This window comes from Paralichthys olivaceus, chromosome 20 (assembly GCF_024713975.1).
Source record: "Paralichthys olivaceus isolate ysfri-2021 chromosome 20, ASM2471397v2, whole genome shotgun sequence".
In the NCBI taxonomy this organism is placed as follows: domain Eukaryota; kingdom Metazoa; phylum Chordata; class Actinopteri; order Pleuronectiformes; family Paralichthyidae; genus Paralichthys; species Paralichthys olivaceus.
The window spans coordinates 13,735,897-13,757,449 of NC_091112.1; the positions used below are offsets into that span (position 1 = coordinate 13,735,897).

The window sequence follows — 21,553 nt, forward strand, 5'->3', positions numbered from 1 at the left end:
ATTCAAAATGGTAAAGCATCGGTAATGAGACTGACAGCAGTAACATCACTTAATTGGGACAGGAGCAGCCTAATGGCATGACAATGGCGGCACTGTTGGCATCGTTGTTAATTTCTCTCTCATTAATATTGGAGCCATAAGCGGGAAGCACTTAAGAGGAATGAAATAGGTTGTGGGGGTGGATGCGTGGATGGAGTGGCACAGAGAGAAACTAAATCAGTCTTTTGCTTATAATTCGGCATATAAAAATATATCACTTATTTTGAATTAGAGACAAAAATGTAATATATAACACCATTTAACTCACTATTGTGCAGCAATGTATCCACCAGCTTTTACTATGTGATTCATACAGAGAAAGCTTGCTGTATAATGAAGTGGCATCATCATTATCTATTTTCACAGTATCCAGTCATTAGTATGTGGTAAATGAACCAGCTGACGTCTACATAACCTCTACTTGTCTATTAGCCTCTCACTTGACACCAGACATTCGAGTGAAAGCAAAGGCAAAGGTCAATAACTACTTGTATTATTCTTCCTTCCACTTCTTCTGTGACAACCAGCTAGTTTAAAGCATTGATGAGCATCGTATGTGGAGGCACATGTAGTGCATGGTGTCTCATGGTGTCTCATGGTGTCTCCTGGTGTCTCCTGGTGTCTCATGGTGTCTCATGGTGTCTCATGATCACAATCCACAGAAAAAGCAACTGAGGGGTAATGAGTACCAACCACCCGTGTTATGAATGCTACTGCAGCGTTTCGAAATGTCGAGAAAATCCAATCCTTTCACATATGATGAACGCAGCCGGAGAACGTCCAAGTCAGACATGTTCACAACAACAGGAAAATGAGGGTGGCATCCAGGTGGAGCGTGCAGGAGGAAGGACCTGTTGTTAATATTCAGCAGCGGAAAGCACAGTGTTTATGTTTACAGCACATCAACACCGGTCTCTGCCCTTATCACCAGACCTCCATTTCATCAATGAGCTATTTGTATTCTTTTAGCTTTATTCACCTTTGCGTCTGGCCCGTGTTACATCATCAGACAAGACATGTCCCTGCTTTACTCTCACATGGACTCATATAGATTTTCCCCAATATTTTAATAGGGGGCTGGCGAGAAAAGTTCTGGAAAGTGTCAGGGGCGAGTGCCTCGGACATTTGCATTTTCACATGCAGCATATCTGGAACATTTCTGAACAAACCTCTACACTGTGGCAGTCTGCCATACTTTTCTAATAATAAAACTGTATGCCAGTATACTTGCATTGTTGGCCCATTAAAACATCCAAACATTATTACCAACCTTGGCAAGAAAGCAAAATTTGCAATAAACTGCGCGTTCTTAGCAGGCAGACCTCAGTTTAATAGCAGCCATGTGTGTTTGCACTATGTTGGTGTGCACGGTAAAAAAATGTATTCGAAATATAAATATCTTTTTTCTCTTTTCAGAAAATCTGACTTAAAAACACACAGCAATCTTTTGCATAAAGTGCCACACACTGAAAAACCTCAACCATAGACAGATCCAGTAATTGCTACAGCATGCACTTGAGCTGCTCTATATCACGACTGCATTACGTTTAAAAATACCTCTCATACATTTGGTAGCTCTAGGCCATCAAGGCATCAAAGACCGAGTATGCCTCAGCTCCGCCATGGTGAAAGTGATTACAGTCGCTGCGACAGAGACCTTGTGTTAGCTGTCAATCAGCATCAGTCTTTCCCTGACAGGCAGAGAGCCTGTGGAAATTCAGTCACACGTCATGCTGTACTTTATGTCGCTTTTCTGAGTAAGAGGGACAAGGCCCTGAGGTGGAGCCCTGCCTGCTCTCTGCATTCCTGGAGTGAAAAGGGTCAAAATCACCAGAGAATAATTATCAAGAAGGTGTGAGTTGCTTCTGACAATTGCATTTTCAAACCTATCTACATTGGAATACATTGCAAATATTGAATTGCAGTGATATCTTGTCTGATGAATTTGCATTTCTTTTCCTTCTCTTTTCTTGTAGTTCAACAAGAACTCTGGTATTGAGTGAATGTGTTACAAAAAGGTCACCGACTTTGGCTTTTGCAAAAATCTATGCACTTGAGAAGAAGGTGTACAGATGGTTTCAGACAAATACTGTAAAAAAGATAAGGACACTTCACACGAAAGGGAATAGAAGCATTTTTAGTGTGAATAGAGAGAAGCGTGGAAAGAAAGAATCCTTTAAAGCCACAGTGATGACAATTACTTGCCAGTCATTCCACTTTACTTCTATTGTTTAACACTCAAGTTTCTGTTTTTCAGATTTTGCGAGGATGCCAAACGAGGAAGACAGTCTGTCTATAAACAAGGTATACAGCCAAAATAAATATGCCACCGCCGGCCCATTTGTTTGAACAGAGGTAATCAAAAGGTATTTCATCACTCTGAGCAAAACACAGCGTCTAAGAAAGACAAATGTTACATCTCTAAATGATATGACATCCCAGAAGTAATACCCAGAGCAGATCATTAACCACCACTGACAGACACTGTATTTTAACAGTGGGACTTTAGTTTGAGTTGTCAGGTTAGAATTAAAATCAATGATATTCATTTGCCAATGCCAGACTGTTTTAGAGAAATATGATCATTTATTGTGTACGAAATGAGAAGTGCAGTGTGTTTCTCATCGACTGGAGTGGATAGAGACCGTGGAAACAGACTAGGGCCGACAACAACACTATAGAAGATACAGTACATATGTGTATATTGTATATATTAAATAAGATACATGAATGTACAAAGAAAGTGCTCCGCCTTCCCCATTCCTTCGCCTCATACATAAAACTCAAACACTATAAACAATCCCACCGGACTCAATTAGCCACAGTTAAAGAAATGGCATGATTTTAAAGCCATGCCCGTGAGCACACACATATCTCCTCACTAAGAAATATATCACATGTGGGTGTAGCTGTGTGTAGGTGCATATATGTGTCTCTGTGACTTAATCTTCACACTTCCTGTGTCCTGGGATCTGCCACTGAGCTCCCTGAGCAGCAGTGTGCGCTTGATAATTAGCCTCAAATTCAGCACTTCTGTGAACACACGCCTGGGTTGGCAGAGAGAGTGTTGCCTCAGGGAAGGGTGAATGCTATGAGTGACTATCATCCACTCCCCCGTAACCAGTGACAACTAACAATAAAGTCTTCTCTTCTTGTTTTCCCTCCATCATTCTTTTAAAAAAGCAAACAGAGCAGTGAGGATCAGGCACTACGCTGCCCACACCAGCAACAAGTGGCCAGGAGTTTAACCAGCTAATAGACTGGTTCACACTTTGTTGTGGAATCGAACCACAAACCCAGTGTTTTAAATGTCAAGGCAGATGATTAAAGTGAGCAAGCAGCTGGCTCCTCTTTATTTCCAATCCTACTTTTTCAAATGTTGATTTCAGGAACATTTCCCACAAGAAGTTATATTAAAATAAGAGAAATAAAAACTTTATTTGAGACAAATAGTTGTACTGGAGTCAGGGACCCGTGGGTGTCATTAAAAAGGAGTGAAATAAATGGTAATGCCATAATGCTTTTGTTCTTTATTGTTAAAAGTTGCCTGTTACTACGCCTGTGTTCTCTACTGTTAAAACTTGCCTTATTGTGAACAATTGTCTATCTCTCCTAAATCAAATGAAGTCACTTAAAGCAGATTATAGTTCTTTATAGCTTGGACTGCAGTTTGCAGGTTATAAGAGGTCATGAGTCCAACAATATGATGGAGTAGTGTGCATGAGAGAGCAGAAACTTTTTACTGACAACTTGGTACATGATTTATGTGTTTTGACGTTCAAAACTAAGTGTTGTTATGCTGTCATGTGGAAATATGATAAATGGTCTTTATTTAGATTGAGTTTTTCTAGTCTTGATCACCACTCCAAGCTCTTTATGGTAGTTTCACCCATTCACACACACCTTCACACATCGGCATCTATGTGCAACACTTTTTCTTTCACACATCAATCCCACAGTGACCAGTCAGTATTTTTGCCCAAGGACACTACAGTATGTGGAATTGGGGACCCGAAGATCGAGCCGCCAACCTTATTGTTAGCGGACGACCAGCTCTACCTCCTGAGGCGACCCCAAACGTGATGAAAATGGAGTTGAACTCTCCAACCGGTATCAGTGTTATCTTATAATAAAGGGTAAATGTTAGTTTAATATGTATAATCAGATATTAGCTATATTTCAAAATTGTTCACGTTTATGTTGTTAAATGTTTAGTTTTAGTAGATACATTTATTATGATAATACAATATTATCAAAATCAAACTTATTTTCTTAAACTCTGAAGGTGAACTGCATAAATGAATGCAGGGACACAAACGACTAACGTGACACCTCTGTAGGAACACGCTGCATTGTGCAGAATTTAAAGCTCTTGCAGTGTGCTTGCTGAGACTAAAGTGAAAGCATTTCCTCTTGATGACAGCATATGATCAAGGAGAGGCTATCAGGAAACTATATAATTTATTTCACGACAGTAAAGCGGTCTTCAGTTTCGATATTTTACGCTTTATTTGCTAAATCTTTATATACAATGTGTCTTTCATACTAAAGTGATCAGATTTCCCCACAGGATCATCAATGCTTCATCATCTCTAATCCAGTTTAACTCTGACAAGGAACATCAATTGCTGGGCTCGGGGGAGTGTAATGTACCTCGTGTTTATTTTCCACTGTGTATAGCCCACAAGGCCTGGGTAGAATTGTTAAATGTTAATAATTAATGGACTCTGCTTGGAATCTCCTTGTAGTAAACAATGGTTAGGTTTCACCGTGGCTCTAAACGAGAGGGAAAAATGGTGGCAGAAAAAAAAGTTTACAAAATAAACTTTCAGCATCATTCTCGTAATTGTTTAATTTCCCTTAAGCGTTATTAGATGAGGAAGATCGATGTGATTTGGCTGCTGCAGTAAAATAACTTATGGAATGACGCTGCACAAACTATTTGACCTTGGTGTGATCTGATCTTTTTACTAATGCTCAGCAGACTCTCGGTTTCAGTTGCCCTGCTGTTCTGTGAACCCTCCATCCTCCGCATCTCTTGCTCAGCGTCACTCCACCCCCCCCACCCCCACCCCTCTCACATCGGGTGCCAGTGTTTGTTGTCCCACGTCTCTGCTTCTCTGCCGTTTCCCTCCTCTTCCCTCGCACCTTTGATGTCGGGGCCACGGCTAAAGCCTGAGCTAATCTGCTGTGGGGCTTCCTGAGCTGCAACCGGGCCAAGGGTTGGAATCAAGAACATGGCACAGGGGCACGAAGGAGCAAAAAATGAGGAATCAATGAAGTGAGAGAGGAACACTGCAAAACGATTCACCTAGAAGGTCCCCTTTTTTTAAATGTGTTGTTTTTTAGAAATCAACTCGTTTCATTTCGAAAAAAAACATTATTTACACTCCATTTTTCTGTGTTTGCCATTATTTTTCAAATCGATAATTGGAAATGAATTGTCGATGTCCTGAAATTACCCAGAGAAAGATAGATCACTGCAGTGGCAACGCTCTGTTTATTCCACATCAGCAGTAAAACTTCTTCTTCTTCAAGATTAATAATGTTAAAAATAAAATGACATTCATAGATCTGTTAGAATTGCATATTGTCTATGGTAGACAAAGGGGACAGTTTCCCAGAAAACCTGACTGAGCACTATAGGCAAAGCAGTTTCATTTATTAGGCACCTTTCGTACACAGAGGTAGATTCAAGGTGCAGTACAGGGATATCAAAAACAACATGGAGAGAACAGTTTTTTTCAATTTAAAATCAAAAAGCAGAGTTTGAAACAGATTTCAAGCAAAGTGAAAAGATTAAAAATAGTAGAATAAAAGTGGTTCAGAGATTTAAAGAGGTACAAGAAATAAAATGGAGAAAATCTGTATAAAAAATGTGCAATGATACAAAAAGAATGAAAACAAATGTGTAAAATAAAAATTGAAAAACAATTACGGTGTAAAATACCTTCCTTAAAGGCATTTGTCAATAAAATATTTTTCAGTCTGGATTTTAAAAATTGGGTATAACATTCCATATCATTTAGCTGGTGCTTTAATCCAAAGCCACTTACAATAAGCATTATAGAGAGGGTGTGCAGTGATATAAAGAGTGAATGAAACTGAACTTTAGAGGCATTAATGGACACATAAACACAATGACATGGCTTCCAGCAGGACAATGCAGCATGTGCTCTGTGATGCGAGGCGTTACATGAAGGGTGGAGATGAAAAAAAGATGAGGATGGTCTGAGCTGTGAAGTGCAGGGGAAGAAAATAATAAGAGGAGGAAAAGTCAATGTGTCAGTGAGCTGCATGTAAAAAGGAAGTATGCCAAAGTGGCACAAAATGTATTAGCTGTGGTGTAACCTATAGACAAGTCTCCGCTTCCATCCCCATGGGTTCCACACCAACAGAAGAATCGGCAGAATAATCCCTCGGCAATACCATTTATCTGCCTCGCCCTGATAGTGCTATTTATAGCACATTAAAGAGGTAAATACAGTATGCCTCCGCTCCAATGCCAGACGTAAAAACACCCTTCAAAGTAAAAGCTTCTAACAGGATCAAGTATGTGAGTATAGCAACAAAGGGGAAATAAAGGGAGGGAAAGAATGGAACAACGCAGCAGCTCTCACGGTCAAAGGTTATCCAGAAACATACTGTATTCTTCACATAAAAAACTGACTCTGCTTTATCAGGGAAGACACATTTAAGTTCGGGTCTCATTTTAATTTGCACTGCAAAGAGAATTCATAACCATACGAAGGGATCAAAACGTTTCTACATAACAGGAGCTAATAATGGATACAATAGATGGAATCCAAGAGAACCAACGCCACTGACCCAGTAATTTCACAATAGTATTTTTTTTTAAAGCATATAAATTACACATTTCCCAGAGAAATCCTTGTCCTACATGCAATACATTGAGTGTGTGTTGCTGCTAATAAGCACTTAATCATCAAGGTTTGCTTGTAGAGAGTTGAAGTTCATGAAGGAATTTAGATAGAGGACAAAACTAAGAAAAAAATGCAAAGAAATGGGAACGACAGCACATAATAACTGAAATATAATACACCTTGTGCACATTTTTTTTAACACAGGAAAAGCCACTAGAAAATGTGATCGACTTCTTGCCAGTAGAGGAGTTTGCCATTCTGTCATGTTCAACTTCACAAATGTTCCGGAAAATGTATCTTGACAGTGTTGCATTTTGCACGATAAGAAGAAATAAATTTGCTGTTCCACATTGTTCCCAGGATGTGAAAGACAAGAACAGAAACATTCATGGCTTTTTCCTTGCTCCCAGCAACAGGTTACCATCAGTGCCCATCTGAGCCGGAACCGTTAAAACCCATGTTAACGCTCAAAAAGTAATAATGACTAAAATAAAAAACTTCAGTGATTTGATTAAATAAAGTTCAACTTAATTATACAATGTATATATTTATATATGAGTTTAACTTGATTTAATCAAATAGACTTAATTATAATTTAGGCATAGGCCTACTTGACTCAGAAGTTAAGTCCGATTGAATCAATTCCCAACAATAGGCAGATGTTTTTGACCGGTGTACAAGTTTCAGAGCAGATAGATTCTGGCCAATTAGACTTTAATAAAACCTCCCTGTTACTCCTGTATCTGCAAAATATCTTAAATCCTTCTAGAAAACAGGATTCAAATGCTTATGTGAGGGGAAAATACAGAGATAGCTATTTGTTCGGAGGCTTCAGCTCCAACATCTGACACCAAAGTGCAAGTTAAACACACAATACATGTTGCCAGCCATGCAGACCCACATATCAAACACAGCACTCTCATTATGCAGCATCCCTCACCCAGGGCACGTCTGCAGCAGTAATTAACATGGCAGAGCAGTGTGAGCAAACAGACAGGGGTGAGGATCCCCACACTTGCCTGCAGACATGACTACCCTGCTCCCTCCACCACACTGACCAAGTAAATAATCTGATTTAATGCCCTCTTTCTGTTTATTCATGGCTACACAAAAGACAGTGACACAACAGCGTCTGTGCATCTATTCTTGTGTCGAGCTACAACATAGCCTCCGAACCTGGCCCTCCGTCAAAGAAACAGCTTCATCCCTGATCCATTTCATCCATGCAAACAGCGCACTAATTAGCCATGCTAAGACAAATCGCACAGTTTTTTCCTGGTTCACTGGCCACAGCACCTTCCGTAATCCTCCGTTATCACACAGTTGGGGGAGGATAGTGAAGCTAATAACACCGTGATATTAGCAACACTGATCTGTGAGTGATAGAGGGAGGCGGCCCCAGCCGTTAATTCTGTCTGCATGAGCCCCAGACCAGACTAATCCCTATTTTTAATTATTTTTTATTCTCCTCGCCGCCCTTGCTCCCCTTCTTGTCAATGTTCTCTAATCAGACCATCTAATTAAAAAACAGAATGGCTGTGAGCAGACGGGTGTGATGTCAGTAGTATACAAGGTGCACATGTTGATGCGATGTTGAAAGCCTGTGTTATACGATCAAGTGAATTGCCTGTTTAGCATGTGTAAGCAATGTATCTGTTTCCACTGATTAATTTCAGCATTTATATTCAGAAACATTTGCTATTGACAGAAGAATAACATTAGTGTTTTAGGCTGCATTCATACTACTTTGTTTTTGTTGCAAAACAGCTTTTTCAAACCAAAATGATTCCTGTCCGTGCAAGCAAATTGACTGTACATCAGTTTTAATCTCTGTCCATTCTAACGCAGCTGCTCATGTTCACTGGACATGCACGTGCCTTTTTGGTTGTAAAGGGTTTAAAGAGTTGTATAACTGTAAAATGCAGAAATTACCAGCTGTTAGCAAACAGAACAGGGTAAGTAATTGGTTATCGATGTGTTCTACACAGGTAGACAAGGCTAATGCTGCTTGCTTTCCTCCAGCAGAGTCATGTGATACAAGCCTAAAGAATCAGCTATGTCACGATCTAGAAGAACCAATCAGCAAGAGGTCGTGCGTTTCTACGTCATCCTTTCCAATATATCCGTTTATAGCCGTGCAGACTATAAAACAGAGTTTTCAAACTAAAACAGGGTCTGCAGTGTTTCCAAACTTATCGATTTTAACGGCTCTCCTGAGTGGTATGGACGCCAAGCATATTTAAGTCTGTACTGGACTTCCACTGCACCTTGTGTATTTTCTATTCTTTTTTTGTGTATTATTACATTTTATTTTAATGTATTTTGATATACCTGGCTGCTATGATAATTAACTTTTCCTCCAGGGATCAATAAAGTAATTTATCTATCTATCTATATCTGTAGCAGAGTTCAAGCATTTTCAAACAAAAATGCAGTAGTATGGATGTTGGTCCCCTCACCCCAGAAGTGTTAAAGCTTTGTTGAGATAAGGGTTTTTTCTCTGTCTCTGTCTTTGGTTGTGTCTCATTCTGTCAATGGAGAACGTGGGATTAAGAAAGATTGCAGTGTTGAGAGATCAATATGATGCTGACACCTCTCTGGCACTATCCAAAAACCTCCTACCGAGCAGGGACCCATTTACAGAGGGGGTCTAATGGATCACGCAACTACTGTATAACTACTGTCAGCTTTGACTTTAACCCCTAAAGAAACGCCTGTCGTGTTTGCAAGTATAATTGGATGTTCAAAAACATAATAAAAAAGAATAAATTTACTTTACGCTCTCACAAAGCAACTAAAACACCTGTGCAGAAATTCATAATGAAAAAAAGCTACTAATTATGTCATAAAAATGAAATTAAATCTTAATTCAATATTCAAACTGCAATGCAATAAAAGAGCGGAAAGCATAATGACTTTACCAGTAATGTATTATTATATTTTACAATTATTACAGGTTATTAGGATTTGTTTTTATGTACATTAAATAAATAAACATGTTTCTGAATTATTTTGTGGCAGCAAAAGATATTTGCTTGAAGCACCAAGATAATAATAATTCAAGCTCATAAATTATTATGTTGTTTGTACAGAATAACTTACTAATAACTCTGCAAACTAGCTGACAAAAGTTTAAACGACGACATTTACTGCACCTCTTTCTGAAGTGCAGCTAAGGTGTCTTACGTTAATCGACGCCATTGCCCATCTCCCTTCGCCTCCCCCTTGTTTATCGATGCAGTTGGGAAGAGTTATTATGGAGGCACGCCGTCGGGCCACCTCTAATTGCCGGTCAAGGCACGTTCACCCAAGTTCATAAAGGTTCCTCTGTAAATATAATCAGGTTGGCCGAGTGTCACCTCATACAAAAAAAAAAAAAGGCAACCTCAGTCTGATGAATGGGCAGTGGAGGGGTAGTAATCTTCAAATACATAAACCAAATCAGAGAAGCAAACACACATACACACTGTACCTGTCCAGCTGCTCCAAAGAAGATTAAGATTTATTACAGATTCACACCAGTAAACGCCTCCTTGCTTAATTTCCCCTTCGTTTTCTTCTAATCCCTCTTTTTTTTCTTTTAGTACCGCAGCCACAATTGTGATCCTGAACTACAAGACCATTTCTCGAATGATCGGCCTGTAGAAGAGGAACCCCGCTGTGCGAGTGATGTGTCTCAAAGGTGAGAGTGAGTCAGTCGCTATCATTTCTACCGCCTGCATCAATTGCCTGTGCTCTCCAGGGACCACGGTGACCAATGGCTGGGGTGTGATGTCGTATTCATGTGGGGACATACGTCACTGCAAAACAATCAAACACTTTCATTCTGCCAGGGATTTAGTGGAGACAAGCGACCATGTCTGCAAACAGTGCATCACTCCACTGGTATCAGCACAATGGCGTTTGATTCAACAAAAACAGGCTGATTTGCATTGGAAAGAGGGGGAATTATCGGACGCCCTTGGCTGATGTTGTCACATTAAATTACAAATCAAGACGGCTGGTTTTTCAAAGCGGAGGCTGCGTGTGTGTGTGGTGGTTTTGTTGCCCTTATTTTGAAGTTGCTATGTGAAAAAAAGACAGAGACCAGGGAAGTGTTTTGGTTGAGCAGTGACCCAGATCAGACTGTGACATCTCCGTCCACCCAGGGGACACTCAGGGACAAGATGTTCTGCTGTTACTGCAGCACGGCCAAACTGCAAGCAAGGGTTCACCTTTAAAAGTCAGTTTGTCTTCTATTTGTCTATATATCATATTTTCATCACAAACACATAAGTGATGTGTTGAAATAATGTCACTGATACGGTAAAAGTTTAACAGAATAATTATTGTTATTATTTGTAAAATGATGCATCTTATTTGAAAATGTTTTCTCTCCTTTCCATTCCATTGTGGTTTGCAAGTGTTGAAGCTACACATCTCAGTGGCTAGTAAAGCAGTTATGTTGGAGAAGCGCGTTCAAATGCAGAATTCAGATTACACGACTTTAAAAGATGTGCAGTCACTCAGTAGTTCACTCTACACTACTTGCTTTGTGTGTCTTGCAGTCATTGCGAGTTTGTATCACCAGCTGCAACCAAGTGAAACCCCAGACTAATATGTCCGGCCCCGTAACTACATTTTAAACTACATTATTTGATCACGACAACACACCCAACATTTTTTACTTTACTTTTAAGCCTACTACTAAATTAATTTCTATAGTACTTCAAACAAAAGCATTGTGCAATATTCATGCACTTTGATTGGCTGTAGTTACTGCAGATTCTTTTTTAGATATTTAGCCTTATTGAAATGTGAAGTCAGAGGCTATGTCTTGGCGACCCCACTGAAATACTTCTCACATAGTGATTGGCGATTCAATGCCGATCTGGCTCCGATCTTGCTTTTGTTGCCAACTTCCCGAAAGTCGTCAGCGAGGGAAAAATCTGGAGAAAAACTGGACGGTCACTCTGACATAACACATCCCCAATAAACCACAAAGCATCCACTCTTTTTCAGTTAAAAGGGTTTAATAGACGACAGGTGCCATTAGTCAATATAGTATTTTGCTTTAAAGGACCTGTTGGATATTTCATTTCACTCCTAGAGAACCTTCTCAAGTGCAATGTGAGAGTGTACGCATACACCCACACACACATCCAATTACACAAGCAGATGTAATGCAGTGACTTGGCATTAAAGAGCTGTGTGTACTTGTCCTCCCTGCCCTGCTTTTACAATCTAATTGCTGTATAGCCAGTGTCCTCTAAATCCGACCACCGAGTGCATTGTGCTTTTGGCCAATTGATTTCACATGTTCCTTTTCCTCCTAAGCCTCTACCCCTCAGCCCTCCCTCTTCCTATTAATCCATCTCAGCTAATTGCTGTGATTGATTAATCGAGTGGTGTGACGTCCCTCGCGGTCATGTGAATCTTAAAGGCACAAGAATGTGGCAGGAAACAGGGGATGTTGCCCATGGAAGGCGCTCAAAACAATTCCCACGCAGCCGTTATTCTCTTTTGATAATGCCGTAATAAATAAACCTCTGAAGCGAGCCATTCTTCATTAGGTTAGCACTTGAACTAGGAAGTGAATTAAGGGATCAAAGTGAACAGCGGGATGAAGCATCAGCGGAACCAGGACAACAACTGTTTTCATAAAAGTGATAGATGATGAAAGATGCTGGAAACAGGAAATTAATTGGGGTTTTGAGTATGTTGATCCTTGGACTTTCAATATGAACAGTTCCACATTTTATCTGCTAATATCATTAATCAAATAACATAAGGCGGAAGACAGATGACACTGTTAAGTAAAACGGATAAACAGATCCCATGAACCAATGTCCTAAAGGACAGATTGAAGATTTTGGGGGATTATAGAAACAGATGAAACAGTGAAAACACTTGGATAAGAGGATAATTCACCCCAAAAATATTTTATACCATCATAAATATGAGATGTTCAAATCTGATATGCAAGATATACAAAATGCCACTTTTAGCTTGAGAAACGCTGCATCCCAGAAAAGCCATTCGTAGAACCTGGGCACCAATGTGCAAAGCTACATATGTGTCTCTGTGTACAAATCAAAAGCCATTAGTGCATCTGTGGGACTGTTAAAAAGCGACAGATTGGATCCCAGTGGTGCAGTGCTTGGTAAACACAACTAAAGAGACACCCAGTCAGCGCACATTGATCTGGCCCATTACCTCTAACCTCTGCATGTTCTTTGGTCTCAGTGGGATCACGGGTGAGGTAACACATGGCTAGATATGCTTATCCAGGCTGCCTGCCTTGGGGGAGCTGGTTTATGGGTTACACTAAATATTGCAGAGTAAATTGCCACGCCTGCTGTTTCTTACCATGACACAGACAATCAGTGAATATTATTGTTTTATCATCAAGAAGAGAGTGAATCTGACGTAATTTGTACAATTTAACCAAAAACAGCGACACATTGGCAAAAAAAGGCCTTAAAGGTGTTCATATTATACGTGGGTACGATTTGGCCCGTTCTGCTAACCTTGCTCTCTTCACTCAAAATTCCCTTTTCGTCTCCTGTGACAGAGCTAGTAACAAAGTACGGAGAGCTGGGGTGAGCCAATCTGCAGCACAGCACCAGGTGTTGGAGATAATGTTCCGCCAGAGCATTTCTTGGCGGGTGGCGCAAAGTTCATCATGACTGCAGTTTTTGATGGATGACACGTTGCAGAATGAGTCCTCAACAGAGTGCTGTTGTTAATAAATCCTGACTCAGACAAACATACTTTGAGGGGGTGGGTGTGTGTGTGGGGGGAGGTGGGGTTGCATGGTGGCGAGAATGGCAGCGACAGCTATCGATCCGCTGGTCGCGGATATATATATATATATATATATATATATATATATATATATATATATATAGATAGATTTGTGTGCATATGTATGTATCACAGCTGTTCACCATGGGGGGTAACACATTCATCCCATGCTCTCTCCCAGTGGGACTCCGCAGGGAGCTTTCGGCTGCCAATCATATACTTCCTTTATATATATATATATATATATATGTATCTAACATATATGTATATATAGATATATATACAGTTTATCTGTTTGACAGGAAACCCAACATACTGTATGACTAATAACACCATAAATTAACCTATAGATAGATATTAAATATTATATGGGTGGGGACAGATACAAAATGTACAATGGTGCAAAAATCTCTTCTGTATTTCCCATTTGAAAAATCAAACATTTAACTCTGTTTAACGTCCATAGACGTCTAAAAATATACTGATTGTCGATTGATTTTGATTAAAAACTGATACAAAGCCAAAGAAATCCCAAAAAATGATGGTGACTGCTCAGATTCTGTTAAAGGTCTGAAAGAGGCATCATTCGTGCAATAGAGAACAGTGTCATGCTTACATCATAGATGATGCTGGAAAGTCAGGGAAGAAAGATAGAGAGAAAGGGAAGAGACTCTCGATGCAGCGATACAACACCATCAGGGGGCTCCTTTGTAATGTTGTTTTTGACGTGATGATCTATGACGTGCGTCAGGGCTTCACCACCATCCCTCACATCAGCCATAAAACATTTCCATCTCTACCCAAAGTTTATCTCTGCCGTGAGCTCACTGCAGTGTTAAGTTTGGAGAAGTGAAGTTGTGAGCTTTTAGACATGCACATCATCCCCATTGCAGTAGACATGCAGTGTTAGGGGAATACATGAGTCCTCCGTGACTGTTTGTGAATCCACAAATAAAAGCAGGTCTCCTGACATGCTCTGCACGAACACCTTGGGCTGCGTCTCCGAAATCAGGAAAAACTTTGCCGAATTCAACTCACGCTATTCATTATCCGTAGTTTGCTTTTGTTTTGGGATGATTTGCATGTTGGTATTATGATGAGAGCACCACTTACAGTAAATGACTTCAGAATGTATAATGAAGGACTATAGACTTTCATTAGACAATCAGACCAAACTACCCACTCAGATGCTTTATGACACCCATCTAGCTGGGCGGGGGAGCGAGAGCGAGAGAGACTCCGAAAGAGAAAGAGAAAGAGAGCAAGAAGGAGAGAACTGCCAGAGTCAGACCCTCTTAGACGTGACCCGACTAGTGATGTTGCAGTGAATTACCGGTAAAGCTGCAGAGCGAAACGCTTCCTTTTCTCCGCCAGTCTGAGTTGTGAGAAACAGGCCACAGCAAAGGAAAAAAAACTAATTCAGCATTCAGGCAGAGAATATGCACTCACTCAACTATCACACAGTAAATGTTTGCAAACACATCTATGCTAAGTTACCTCTGCCAATCCTCTGTATTCACAATAACTGCCTTAGTGGCTGAACATGCATTAAATGATGTTCGGGTGGATAGGTGGGTACCCGCCGATTGTTTTGCTGCCAAAAAACATATCTGTCATAAAGTGTTTTGCACAATGACTCTGACTCTTTTATATTTAAAAGGACAGAATATGATTTGCAGCCGATAGCACACCGTGGGAGAGAGCATGGGATGAATGTGTTACCCCCCATGGTGAACAGCTGCGATACATACTATACATATGCACACAAATCTGGAAATGGGTCATCTAAGGGAAATTGTAAGTGATTTTAAGCTGCAGTAAAACCCAAACTTGAATCTCATGAGGCAAAACAAAAACAAAAAACAAAAAATATATATATTGTAAAATAAAAATAGACCAGTCTCTTTGAAAACACAAAAATAAAAGTTGAGGAATTTATCTCCACAAAAAAATGAAACATACTCATATTGTATTGCTGCAACTCCCATCGGAAGCAAGAGAAAACAGCCCCTGGACTTAAAAAGCTGTTCCGAAGACAATTCGCTTACTCTCAGGTGAGTCAACCTAACAGCCAATCAATATATATCCGGTGTTCTGTACTCTGCTCCAACAACTCTTTATCTCTTTTTGTCTCTCTCTCACACACAAACACACACACATACACACACACACATCCTCCATGGTTTGGGACAAGATGACACGTATCAGCGCAGCAGAGATAATCTATATGTTTGCCAAGTGTCAGTATCTCGGGTCCAGTAGGTATAGGGTTGAAAGAGAGAGGAGAAAGGATTGGAAACTACCTGCAGAGATCACAGCTCATTGGACTCTCAGATCTCCAAAACATGAAGAAATAAGTTGCATTTTACCCAGTGGAGCTTTCTTTTGTCAGCGATAGATGCATGGAGGAACAAAAAAAAAAAAAAGATGAAGAAAAGTAAACCCTCACTGGAAATAGAGTTTGCAAAAGTTACTGGAATGAAAAGCGAAGACACAAGTTTTGTTTTTGGAACACTTTGTGTAAAATGGTGTGATCACTGAACCGTGATATGGATTTTTTTCAAAAGAATACAGTTTTATTTTATTTTATTTTTTTAACCAAGGGAGTAATGCCAATATTCAGAGTACTTTCAAGTACAGACTCCGACACTGTATTCTTTCTATTTACAGTATCCAAGGTGCTGCGCGAGAGTACTGCTGGTAGATGAAAATGTATGACGGTGCTTTGCTTAACAATACTGCGCCAAAGAAAATTACAAGTCAAATAGCTGTGAGTTCCACTTAGCAGCAAGCAGGCGAATGAGAATCTGGCAATTGGTGAGCGTCAGGCGTTATTTACATTGCCTCAAAGTGGATGGTGATGGGGAAGAAAATCAATGTGGATACAAACAGTGTAATCGCAGAGTAATATGTTCCCCTGGGCAAGCCGCACTGAAGACGTCCTTTCAGGGTAATGCAGAGTGGAGGTGGAATTTAGTCACTGTTCTCACCAGCTCATCCCACTGCCACATTCAATACGCTTGCACATCTCAGTTCCTGAAGTCGGCCTGTGCTGTCTTTTCCAGCTGTCTTCCCAGAATGCCAACGCTGCAGGGCCGCCAATCAAAATCGCCGGATGGTTCGGTAAACAAGAACCCAAGTGAGCAAAATCAGGTTCACTTATGCAAAGGGGTGATGCTGGTGCTGGTGATTGATGGTGTTTATTCTGGTTCATTTTCCTCCGCTCACAGCACAGACGCAGACACAACGGGAGTGTACATTATGTGGAGCCTGCACACTTGAATCGCTTTCTCTTGAGCTGTTGCAGATCGATCAGCGAAGTGTGGTTTTGACCCTGACCCTTTGCGTATTTTCTTCTACTGGACCAGGCAACCTGTCTGTCAGGTATCAATCAATACTACACCTAAAACTCCCCACAGATTGATGTAAAAGTAACCAGTGGGATGATGGGATGCTTACTCGATACACAGGCTCCAAAGCAACTTTCATTCTGACTGTTTTGTTCAGGTAACATGGATAAATCAGTTCCTGCCTCCGAACCTCAGATAAGAGACATGAACTTAAAAAGAAGAGGGAAAAGAAAAGAAAACAGGTAACTTGTATTTTCTGATGAAAAGTCACGTACAACACCATGTACAATCAAGTTTTAAGAACATTATTTGAATGTAAAGCCAAAGTATAAAGATTAGATAACTTTTCTAAAGAAGGGTTTCTTTCATTTTTGATAGTTCTTGTCACTCTGCCAAGGTACCATCCCATGATAGCTACTGCGCAGAATCTAACTCCAAAAAGATGGTGGCATTTGTATCCGGATTATTTTAATTTCTGGATAATGGGAGGAAATTGCGATGCATCCTCCCTCCCGCCCAGTCCAATTATATGGTGAGAGAAGTAGGAAGTGAGCCCCACAGCCCTCTGCGAGGGCTCACAGTCATTCACAGAGAGGAGGTGAGCTTTAGGTCAGCACCATCATGGCGCTCCACCTGACCTCTCTAATTATCCACCGGTTGGAGGGCCGTAAACCCTCCACCCAATCTATCCAATTCTCCACTTTCATGTCCATCCTCTTTTCCAAAGGTCCTGCCCTCCTCTCCGCTCCTCTCCTCTGGTGTCCTGCTCGTTCTCACTGTTTGACCCTGTCGCCCCCTTCGTCCATCCCAACTGCTCCCTGCTCACTGCCAAATTATAGATACACAGCTACTTAGATGCTTCACTGATAAACTGACTGAGTTGAAAATGGGCTGGTGAGTTTTTATGTTTTTGGACGAGATGTTTTTAAGTCAAACTTTATGCTGGTAAAACCCAAGCCAGCATGTCTGGAAAGAAATGAAACAATAGAGGCGAGCCAGCATGTCTGCACCATGTCCTCTGTTCCCTGGGTTGCCATTTCCTTGCAATGTGCATGATCAACTGTGACTTGCGCTCCGCAACACTTGCCAAAAGCCCTTCTCCCTTCTTTGAGACACTTTTCCCCCCAAAGTTTTCCCTCGCTCCCTAAGACAGTGCAACGCTGCAGGTGTGCTGCCATGGGCGCCCCCGGCAAAAATCACCACAAAAATGACGGCGCCTTTGGAGATTCGGGCATCCCGCAAGACAACTGAGTGCAAATCAAAGTCTGGGACAGAAGCTGATGACATTGTAAAACCGGCAAGAGAAGCATAGTCAGGATGCCGTGTGTGAGATTCCAACCCTCAGTCAGCCGAGCAGACATTCAAAGAGACTTTAATATCAGACTACAAAGCACAATTCTCAGTCAATCAATCAAGTTCTCCTCTGGAAGTGTCATTGCTTAACCGCTGAGTGAAAGAGTGAAAGTGACACGAGTTTCCGTGAGTCACTGTGAGATGACTCCTCACATATTCTTTCTGAGCCTGTTTGCTGTATCAACAGTTCTCCATCCCTCCCCCCCCTCAAGTGTTTAATAGCTCTGCCAGTGCTCTGGCTTGTCCCTTCCAGCCGACTTCCTGTGGCTGTAACTTCAAAGTGTCCTCTGTCCTCCCTTGTTGATCCAAACTGTATATCTACATCAAGATCCTGAAACTAAACCTGCAACTTTTTTTAGTTTTCAATCCAAGACAAGGGCGTTTTTCTCGTGCATTTAAGAGATTGTGTGGAAGAGTCTGTCTGTTTGTGCAAGTTTGAGTGAGAGTCAGGCTAAACATATCAGAGTGTGGCTGAAAGTGCAGATACTTATTTCTATTTGGGCCCGTATGGGCTACTGTGTGTGGGTGAGAGAGAGAGAGTAAGTGTGTGTGATTGTGGGTAAAACGACACTATGTGGCTGGCGGTGGTAATCGAGCTCACTAATTACTTCCTGAGCTGAGAGAGTTGTCAGAGAGAGGAGGAGCTGCCACAGATGGTGAGAGACCCACACTGACGCCAGGACATCCTAGCTCTTCATCATTAGAGCCGAGCACGTGTGTCTGTGTGAGACTGAGTAATTGACAGAATGAGTGAATGACCAAGATTGAGTGTTCAAATTAAACTTGAAAAACCACAGACATGAAACCCTGATGGGGGAAAAAGCCATGGACATATTCTGATGACCCTGATGATGTTTGGATCTATATGTTCCTAATTTCCCTTTGGGGATGAATAAAATAATCTATCTTCTTATTCCTCTTATGTTCCCCACAGACAGCAACAGTCCAGAGGAAGTCACCCTATGTTCTACTTGACACACCCAGCCTTCACCACCATATTTCAACCACCTCGTCCCCTCGTGTAAAAGGGCCTGTGGGCAGGTGGAGTGCCAGTGGACTCCCCTCCCCTTCATGTCCCCAGCTCAGTTCACACTCCAGACGAAATGCTGCAGGCTTCAAACTCACCACTGAGAGGAGCCGTCTGTGCCGCTGACCTCCAGTAGGTCATAATCGTCCTCCAGCTGAAAGTCAGAGAACACCAGGGCGATGGTGTCTCCCGGCTCTGCCAGCACCGTCCAGGTACAGTCGGCGTTGTTGTTGTACTCGGCGGGATAATTGGGAGTAGTGATCACCCCGCTCTGTCCTCGCAGCGTGCCCCCACACCCGTCATCAGCTGCAAGAGAACGGAGGAGAGAGCAAGGATTACTAAAAGAGGGAAAACAAATATAATCAAAGACTTGCGGTGCAGAGGTAATTGAAGGTGTATAAAAATATGGAAACAGTCGGGAAGCGAGGGTGGTAAAGGTTGCAGCTCAAGTCTGACCCATGAAATAGTCAGAGTAAAATCTGTCTTTGTCTCTGGTCTGGTCTACTCCTGTGTTAACGATACCAAGGTGTTTAATATCAGCCAGGACACCTAACACAAGACAGCAGGCAACCTTATTTAAACCCAGTGCTTGGAGTTGCATTGCACACCTCTAAAAGTTACAAAAGACCCACAACACGATGCAACACGAGAGCCACAGGTTAAAGGAAAGACGTGATGTTATAATACCACAAATGTATTATGCAACATTTAATTTAATCCTGTTTTTTACAGAATTGCCATATTAAAATGCAGTAGTATAAAATAAAATTCTATATGGACACGTATAAATTAAGGAAAATTATGATTGAAGCTGATTAAACCCCTTTGAGGACACACTGTCTGGACAGAGATGCTCCAGACTGATAACACTAATGACAGACACAATGATTCAGCAAGAAAAGTCAAACCAAACTGTCAGAGACTTAACTTAGGGGGAACTGTATTAGAGGAAGTTTTGTCAGGAACCCTGTTTGCTTTCTAACATAAAATAAAATATATCTATATTTTTTTTCAGCTACAAATTATGTTTTGTTTTTGCTCAACTGCACATTTTCAAGATCCGGAATTGGAAATTCTGACACAACACTGACTTACAGAATATTTTTCCTTTGTCTGAAATCTTCACCATGGGCCACCGATACGATTTGAAAATGCTCTACGGTGCATTTACAGTCAGCAGGGAAGGATGCGTGACGCAACCCAATGCAACATGCAGGGAGGTGATTAAGTTCTGATTAATTCATATTTTTGTTAATCAAAGCAACTCCAACTGCCTCCTCGAGACCATTTTCAGGAGAACATTAAATAATGAAGCGTGGATTTAATGTTGTGCCAGGATGATTCTCCTGCCCAGTTTCTGATATGTTCATTATAGATTTCTACAACATCGCATCATGTGAGCTGTGGTCCGCGATTCCTCTTGATCACTACAGGGTGTGCTGGTAAACAGAAGGGATCCATCAAAGTAAGTTTTGAATGACACCCCCTGAATGTGTGTGCGTGTGCCAGGGGTGGTGTGGGATTCATTAGTGGCCAGCTAGTGGGGTGTTTCAAAGAGGGGAGGAGGAGCTTGGGGGCGCCGGGCCCTGTCTATCATCCATCCTACCTGTCACTGCGGCAACCCCCCTGAGGGAGGGCAAGGGAGTGTACGGACGAGCAGGAACCTGTGAGGTGTGAACTTGAATAGGAGGGAAACCACAACAGAAGGGCGAGAAGACTGGGGGATGAGGAGGATGACAGGTGACAAGCGGGGATGGGCGAGAGGAAAGTGCGGAGGGAGGTCGGACAATGGAGAGAGAGGGAGATGGCGAGAGGGGTGACAGGTGATTGTTGCAGTGGGAGTGACAGGAAGTGGAAGGCAGACAGAAGAAAGGATGAGGAAGTGCATTGGTATTCTACACGAGGCAATTTCTTCACACTTGAAGGGAAGTATCTGACTCTCCTAACTCCCCCCTTCACCTTGACTCACTCCTTCGTTCTCTGCATTTTGTGCCGGCTGCTGCTGGCCGATGCAAGATCCCTGCCCCGAAGGAAAACTAACAATGGCTATAGCTCTGACCACATGAAACCAAAAATTACTATTGAACCCTTCATTGTGTGAGGTGTTCTCCCTC

General features: G+C 41.5%; 1 protein-coding gene across 1 annotated transcript in view; it reads right to left on the bottom strand.

Moving 5' to 3' along the window:
* The window catches only part of csmd2 (CUB and Sushi multiple domains 2), a 235,903-nt gene that overhangs the window by 142,634 nt on the left and 71,716 nt on the right, over nucleotides 1-21,553 (bottom strand). The window contains exon 5 of the mRNA XM_020090893.2: nucleotides 19,538-19,745. Within this exon, the coding sequence (XP_019946452.2) occupies nucleotides 19,538-19,745 (208 nt within the window). The remainder of the gene's footprint in view (nucleotides 1-19,537; nucleotides 19,746-21,553) is intronic.